At 38.3% G+C, this 8,289-nt stretch overlaps 1 protein-coding gene across 1 annotated transcript; it reads left to right on the top strand.

Moving 5' to 3' along the window:
• The first annotated feature begins 492 nt into the window (after window positions 1-492).
• Window positions 493-3,099, top strand: cyr61 (cysteine rich angiogenic inducer 61). The gene is made up of 5 exons (XM_015391173.1): window positions 493-713; window positions 824-1,052; window positions 1,334-1,678; window positions 1,792-1,994; window positions 2,115-3,099. Exons 1-5 carry the CDS (start codon window positions 666-668, stop codon window positions 2,415-2,417), a joined length of 1,128 nt encoding a protein of 375 aa, XP_015246659.1. The 5' UTR covers window positions 493-665; the 3' UTR covers window positions 2,418-3,099.
• The last annotated feature ends 5,190 nt before the right edge of the window (window positions 3,100-8,289 follow it).

Here is an 8,289-nt window from a genome sequence, read left to right as displayed (position 1 = left end):
CGCCTTTTTTAGTTTAGACATGGTCTGAAACATATTACAAACATGAAAGGATTTGATCAGCATTATAAAAAGCAGTGTGATAAATCACTGATGGTACTTTAAGCTGTTGGGATGGAGGCATTCATGTACATTGTTACATAACATCATGTTTTTAATTTAAAGGATGTAATAAAACAAGTTAGATAAGATGATGAGGCAAAGTCAAAGGGATCTTAAGATTATGTTTAAACAGAAAGGTGCAGTTAAACTTGGATTATAGAGAAGAAAATGAAAGAGAGGATAAACAAGTGGAGAAAAATATGGGACGGAAAAGAGTATTCAGATGGGATCCAAGAGGGGGGGAAAAATCCATCTGAAGAGCAGAAAAAAAGAAGAGGTATAGACAGGGTGGAGCTTAGGTCTTGGATGGAAAATGCGCCGAGAAACATTCCTGGCATAGTTTGGCAGCCTTTCAGCGGGGACGACGTCAGCTTCCCAGGAGCGAATATAAGCGCGGAGGTGGCCGCACTTCAGCAGACAGCAACTGTTTAACTGAGAGCCTCATCTGCTCTAAACGCTACAGAGACTACCAGCAAACAAGAGGGACAAAAGACTGAGAGAGGGAATACTAGCAAAGCCACACTCCTCAAGGATTCCTCTTTACGCGCACAGGAAATTTGTCCAAGATGCTGATGTCTTCTCTTCTCGTTTTCTTCATTGGAAGCCTTCCTTTGGTGAGTTTTATTCTTCACTTTTATTCTAAAATAAAAAAAAAAATTGAAGGGAAGAAAACTGTTTTGTTTAATGGGAAATCAAAATTTAAACATTTCTGTGAATTACACAGGTATTCTCCACGTCCTCCTCTTGCTCCTCCGTGTGTGAGTGTCCCATGGAGATGCCCAAATGCGCGCCTGGTGTCAGCGTGGTCCTAGACGGCTGTGGGTGCTGTAAGGTTTGCGCCAGACAGTTGAACGAGGACTGCAGCCTGACCGAGCCATGTGATCACACCAAGGGGCTGGAGTGTAACTTTGGAGCCAGTTATGCTGCTGCTACAACTCGAGGCATCTGTCGTGGTATGTATTGAGACTCCTTAATCTTTAAAGTAGCCCTTAGTCTGTTTTTTCCTCTCCGTAAATGAAAAGATGTAGGCTCTTAGTGATTTCAGCACTATGGAATGCAAGTAGTCTAAACCTCAAAGCCCACCGTGGAGGGAGAACGACTCCTCAGGCAGCCTGAAGAATTTCTTAGTTGAACTGATCTTTATCTGGCAGCCATGTAATGTCTTTTGCAGACATTTTTTGAGAATAGGAGGAAAGAATAACATTCCTTTCTTTATGTGTTTTCTCTGTTGCAGCCAAGTCAGAGGGCAGACCCTGTGAGTACAACAGCAGGATCTACCAGAATGGAGAAAGCTTCCAGCCTAACTGTAAACACCAATGCACATGCATCGATGGAGCTGTAGGATGTGTCCCTCTTTGTCCACAAGAACTCTCCCTGCCAAACCTGGGCTGTGCCAATCCCAGACTGGTGAAAGTTGCTGGCCAGTGCTGTGAAGAGTGGGTGTGTCATGATGGCAAGGAAAGGGACATCTTAGAAAAGATCTTTGGTAAAGACTTCCCGGCTGAAGAGCTGGAGAAAGACCTCACCAAGAAGAATGAGCTCATTGCAATTTTTAAGGGAGGACTGAAATCCCTACCCGGTAAGAAATGTTTTTTTTTTTCTCATTTTTCTGGACAGTTATATTTGTGTTCAGTATAAGGTATTATAACAATATAATTTTTTGCTAATTTGCTTTACTTCTTCTGTTCACAGTATACAGACAACAGCCTGAGGTCCATATGTTTGACAGTCAAAAGTGCATTGTCCAAACCACACCTTGGTCTCCCTGCTCCAAGAGCTGTGGAACTGGTATCTCCACCAGAGTCACCAACAACAACAGCGAGTGCAAACTAGTCAAAGAGACGCGAATCTGTGAAGTGCGTCCATGCACCCAGTCAGCCTACTCCAGTCTGAAGGTAAGCTTGAGCCGGTCATGGCTGAATGTCATGGAAATGTGCATGGAACCATAAAAGCTGTTTTTGCTGCATCTGGGCACAAAACTCACCCCCACCTTTCTTCTTCTGATCTACCCACAGAAAGGAAAAAAGTGCAGCAGAACTAAGAAGTCCAGCCAGCCAGTGAAGTTCAACTACGCTGGTTGCTCCAGCTTGAAGAAGTACCGACCCAGGTACTGTGGAGCCTGCGTGGATGGCCGCTGCTGCAGTCCCCATGACACCAGAACCATCCGGGTGAAGTTCCGCTGTGAGGATGGCGAGACCTTCCACAAGAACGTCATGATGATTGAGTCCTGCAAGTGCACTTACAACTGTCCACATGCCAATGAAGCCTCTTACCCCTTCTACCGCCTCTCCAATGACATCCACAAGTTTAGAGACTGATCAGGAAAGACCATCCGAACCCCTCAGCAAGAAAAAGATCAGCTGCATCATTGGCAGCCAATGGCAGTCTAGATGATTGCAGGGGTGAAGGCAGACCAGCAGCCAACTACCATCTTCTTGTTTGTAACTAGATTCCCAAGGAATTGTGGACTTACATCTTGAGGACCTAATGAAGTGCACTGTTTGCTGTGACTACATCAGCATTCTTAATATAAATTGCTTCAGATTAATGGAGCTTTGAAAGTAGCTTCGTCATGGAGCAGGTTGTAATTAACAATTGTACATTTTACTTAGTTGCTGATGATATCAATTCGCTGTGTATATTTTGGTCCTTTCTCTTTCATATGACCCAAACTGTAGACTTGTGTGTGTATATGTCAGTATGCACATGCGCAATTTCGATTAGCATACCGTGTTATAGCTTAAAGAACGAGACAACGAAATGTTACCTGGTTTCATTCCTTCCTAACGTGGGCATTATTGTTCATGTTTTGTGGCAGCTATTGATATCCCTTCATGAAAAAAAAGACAAAGCGAAACAAGTCAAAGGATGAATGTTTTTATTATTATTATTATTATTTATCTAATAAAATGTAGCTACTTTATTTGGATATTATGTGTAATACTGGAATAAATTGTAAAATGATTTAATTTTATATGCAACAATAAAATGATTTATTTATGAAAAATTAAGAACTTGTCTGCTTTGGTTTGTTGAACGTTTGCTGCAGGTTGGCGGAAAAAAAACAACCCAACAACAATGCAAATTGTGGGGGAGGATATCCACAGAGGAACTCCTCTTGTTATGTCATTCTGCACAGCCAACTGATTCTCAGGCAGAAAATGAGCAGGGTCAGTGTGTTTTTATATAACCCAACCTCTGAGTCTCCCTCTGCTAACTTCCTGCACTCTGGAATCTCATTCTGCAAGAAACTAGCTTGGTTTTTCTATGTCCAAGCCATTCACTTGACTGATTCTGAGAAGGGTTCGAGGGGAGATTAAGTCTCTGGATAGCAATGAGTGCAAGAGTATGCCAAGAATCTTAAGTGCTGCTCTCAATGTGCTGGGATTAGACACCATGCACCATGGACAAAGACTATAATTGTGTACAATAGCCTGTATCTAATGAATGCATTCCATGTCTTTTTTTTTCACACAGTGGATTGGTGTGACCAAATTGACCCAATTCATTAGAAGCTACCTTTAAACATCAGTTAGTTTAATTGGTTTACAGAGGCTCTTAAACTGCAGGAGACTGCTAAACAGCCATAAACAGCCTTCATGCTGAGGTTGGGTCAGTTCAACCATTCGTCTACTGGTACTTAGCAGTATCATTTTATCACCCCATGCTGTAAGATACCTCCATTAAATATGTTGAATTATTTTCTGAAAAATGTAGTGTACATCATGTGCATATATTTGGTTATATCAAACTGAGAGGACAGAAAGTAACCTGATGCTTTTATGTATTGGAGTTGAGGAAAAAAAATCTAATCCTGTGCTGGTAAACCATAAGCATATTAGAAAAATACACTTTAAATCAGTGTTTGTAAAAGTAGGCATGACATTTCCCCTCGTAGACAATCCATTTTATTACGGTACTGAAAGAGTCCGGTATGAAGAGACAAAATAATAATAATGTACATAATTAAAAATGCAAAATGCTAAAAACCCTTTCAGGTTTCAGTTCAGAAAGCATTTGCAAATACTATCATGGAGGAAAAGGCAAGGAAAAAAACAGAGAAGAAGTAGACACCTTGGTTGCTATGTGCTTATCTGCTGCTACGACTCTAGACACAACCTTACACCGGTGCTGTGTTCTTTATGATTTTATGACCCCAGTATCCATAAAAGCAGCATAATATAAACTTAATGATTAAAGAATATAACAACAATTCACACAGAGTTGTTTTTAATTCTCCCCGGGTTTGATGTTTGTACCACCAATAGGGTTTGAACTGGCACACGCAGAGTACAGCTGAGGGCCAACGACAGTGAAGGGTTTCTTTTCAGACCCAGGTAGAGGGAGCGGCTCAGGAATGCAGCAGTGGCTCAGAAAGCAGACATCCTGATGGGCGGCAGATGTTGGAAAATATTTCAGAGCAACATGTTCACTTTAGCTGGGAAAATTTTCCAAATTCACACAAACACCACCAAGAACTTACTTGTGTAAACCAAACCCTATTTATCTTTTCACAACAGTTAAGAACTTGTCTATCTGACACTATATGGCATCTTTGTTATCTTTCCAGCAAGGCTGCTGGCAGTAAATCTCAATCAAGTGTGTTTAATAAGAGGCTGAGCAGGACATGGCCTCTGATTGAGCTGAATGCCTCACAGGATGTACCGACTGAGGTTTTACAGATTGCTCACATAAAAGGCTTCTGAGGTTTACCTAATCACAGAGATGTGTGTCTACGCTCTTCACAGCCGGGGTTTATAGTCAAAACACTTTCAGGGAGCCCTGTTTTTGCTCTGTGGCTTCCTGCAGAAGGAACTTTCCGTCCCATCCAAGAGACTTTGCCAAATGTCCTGCTATCTGACTATCATTTCTCCTGATAATTGAACAGAGGGCACAGGTTATGTAATGGGATCTGTAGGTTATGTCAGCAATGCTGTCAATCCACTGTGGCATTCCTTTATCACAGACCCTCCTTTTGCATGTCCAGGAAGACCAACCATTGGAGTAATTGTAAGAATAAAACTGTGGACAGAGCACAAACATGTAAAAACCTGTTTACAAAAACCTAGGTGCCCCTCTTAAACACATTTCTTGAACCCAAAATGTGTTTATATGAGATAATCAAGAACGTTGTAATGCTGTGTGCAACCTGCAACTAAAAGAACCGAGAGATGCCATTACAACATGCTGGATGCTGCTAAAGTCTAATGTCAAGAATTTTACAGCCCCCTAGTCTATAACCTTCAGTTAATATTTACTGTAATAGAGGCTGGAGGGAATGAGGGCTGGAGTCTACTCACAAAACACAGAGGAAGCTTCTGGGTGCATAAAGTACCATCTGCTGGACAAAGTTGAAATTGCATCTGTCTCTAGTCATTTGACTATACAGATATTCAATTAAAGAAATCATAAAGATTATATATCAAATTATCAAAAAGAACATCTTACAAATTATTTGACTTCTGTATCTTTTTTAATGAATTTTAACTTTTTTTTTTTTTTTAAATGACAGACATAAAACCTTAATAAAGCCTTACAGGATTTATGAGCATGAGATGAAATTAGAAGAATTTGTGAATTGTTGCAAGAAGAAGAAAATTCTGGATAAAAATGCAAGTCGTTTACACACCTACAAAAACTCCAGCTGTGATTACATAAAGAAATGACTGTTTAGCAGGTTGGAAAGGGAAGAATAGTTCTCTCCCAGGCTTTAGGCCTGATGACTGCCTAATGCAGAGATTATGAGCTTAAGCTCAAACTTTGGGCGTCTTAAAAAGTAAATTACATCATTCAGATGATGTTATCATAGCTGCTCTTTTTGTTGCTAAGCATAGAGAGCAGCACAGTCATACAACCAAAGATTTACTCTCTTAAAACTGTAAAAGAGACTTTTCATTTAAGAAATTAAACAGTATACATAATATCCAGGGAGCCCACTTTAGAATCTATACAACAACAGAAATGCAGGTCAATATTTTACCCATACTTATACCAAGTAAAAAAAAAAAATATCATATGAAGTTATAGCAATTTCTCAAATCATCAGGGAAAATCTTGATGAGACTAAAAAAGTGAGTTTCTCTCATGGAATCATGAACAAAAACAGTGACACTCAGTTCAATAATGACCTGAGGTGTACCTCAAGGTTCAGTATGAAGACCTTTTCTGTTGGCTGTGAAATACATTTGCTTCCTAAGGAACAATGAAGCAGTATTATTTGTTTTTGTTTTTTTTTAACATGTTTTCTTCCTCCATCTACTTCTTAAAAAGCATTAAGCAGCAGCTAGAAGACAAACACTACAACTGTATTCTGGTAGGCTAAAAACCTTCCTCATGGTCACAAATCATAAAATTATCCATGTCTAGCAGAATCTAAAGAACCTTTAAAATATTTTGATTCTTTTCTCTTTAGGATTATTTTGGACAATTTTGTAAGAAACCAATCATTTGCGTAAAGGAATAAAGCAAAGAAGATTTCTGGTGGTTAACTCAAATGTAGGAATGTCTATTAATGCTTTTAATTCCCCATGCCTTGGTTACTGCAGTAGTGATTTTAGTTCATGAAAAACAGAAGTCCACTGTTTGGATTTTTACTCACAACTGTAAAAGATCACTAAGCTGGTTACCAGTTCATTTCAGAATGTGCTTTAAAATCCGTTTTCTAAATATCAGAGCCTGAAATGGATATGATCCTTCTTACATCTAGAACCACTAATTCATCACACACCCACACCTTAGGGGCATCATACCAAATCCTACCAGTCCTTATTTGAAAGTAGATAGGGAAAATATATAGTTAAGAGCTTTTATATGGGAGTTATTAAAATAGATGACATGGCTGCTATAGTTTTATAACCGTATTACAGGACAACTAGCAGTTCTACTACTTGAAAAGAAGAATCCTTCCAGGCAAACTATAGAGAATTCTCACTTTACTGCTTCAAAATTGGCTTATTAACAAAAGAAACTGCAGCCCTTTTTCCAAGTATTGTCTATTTAAGTGCTTGTTTTAGATTCTGTAGAATTTAAGCTAACAGAAACCATCAGGTCTGCGGAGAGGATCACCAAGGCTTACCTTTCCTCCATCCAGGACTTGTATAAACCTAGGGTCAGTAAAGAGGCAGCGAACGTCTCTGAAGATCTCGCACATCATGGACACAAACTGTTCAAACCTTTACTTTCAGGGTGGCTCTTCGCAAACATCCAGCCTGTTGTCACCTACTCCAGTGTAAAAACACATCAACATATTTGCTATATTACAAGCTGCCTCTTTAAAATGGCTAAACGTAATGTATTTTTGCAATATATTTTCCTCTGCAAAGTATCTGTTCACATAATGCCCAAAGCAGTCAAAAATAATATACCATAAATTTCTATTTTTGTTCATTTTATACTCCATTAATACACTTTTGACCTTAACTTTAATTGTTGCTGTACAACAAATATAATTTGCAAAAAGCCATGGATGACATGCAATAATGGATGTGTAAAATATTTTCTTTCCTTCCATTGATTTCTTTGAGAAATTTAGCAATGGTAGTTTCTATGCCAATGATGATATATATATATATATATATATATATATATATATATATATATATATATATATATATATTTACTTTGCGTAAATGTACCACACTCAAGGGTCTACACAAAATACAATTAAGAAATATAAAAAGAAAGGCAGCTAAATAAAAAAACATCCTTATGATTATAATTTGAATATTATTTCTAAAGAAAATTGCTGCTCTTTTGATTTTTTATAACAATTTCCCTACTTTTATATATTCATTCAAACACCTGATGATGGGATGTTCGGTTTATGCGTTATAGTCTTTGTTAAGACCTGATGTCAGGTGGCAGAAAAGATTTAAATAAAACAGTGACTTTCCTGACAGTGCTAAATAAAACTGATGAAAATCTATTCTTTACATTCTTGACATTGCAATATGCTTAATACTGACATGCTGTAATTTTACAGCATATTCTAAAAATGCAACAGAGTAAATACAAAAAAAAAATGTGAGAACACATAATTGTTAAAAATGGCCAAACATAAATTAAATTTCAGTGTCAGCACACAAAACATGGAAAATTAAACCAGGTATACACTTTATTTACTTTATCTAAATGTCCAAATTATCAGCATGAACTGCCCAAATTAAATGTGACTTGAGATCCCACGTTAAA

The sequence above is a fragment of the Cyprinodon variegatus genome, unplaced genomic scaffold, assembly GCF_000732505.1.
Source record: "Cyprinodon variegatus isolate N-32 unplaced genomic scaffold, C_variegatus-1.0 Scaffold528, whole genome shotgun sequence".
In the NCBI taxonomy this organism is placed as follows: domain Eukaryota; kingdom Metazoa; phylum Chordata; class Actinopteri; order Cyprinodontiformes; family Cyprinodontidae; genus Cyprinodon; species Cyprinodon variegatus.
The sequence above is the reverse complement of the archived record's forward strand: the minus strand, read 5'-3'. Positions and strand labels throughout refer to the sequence as shown.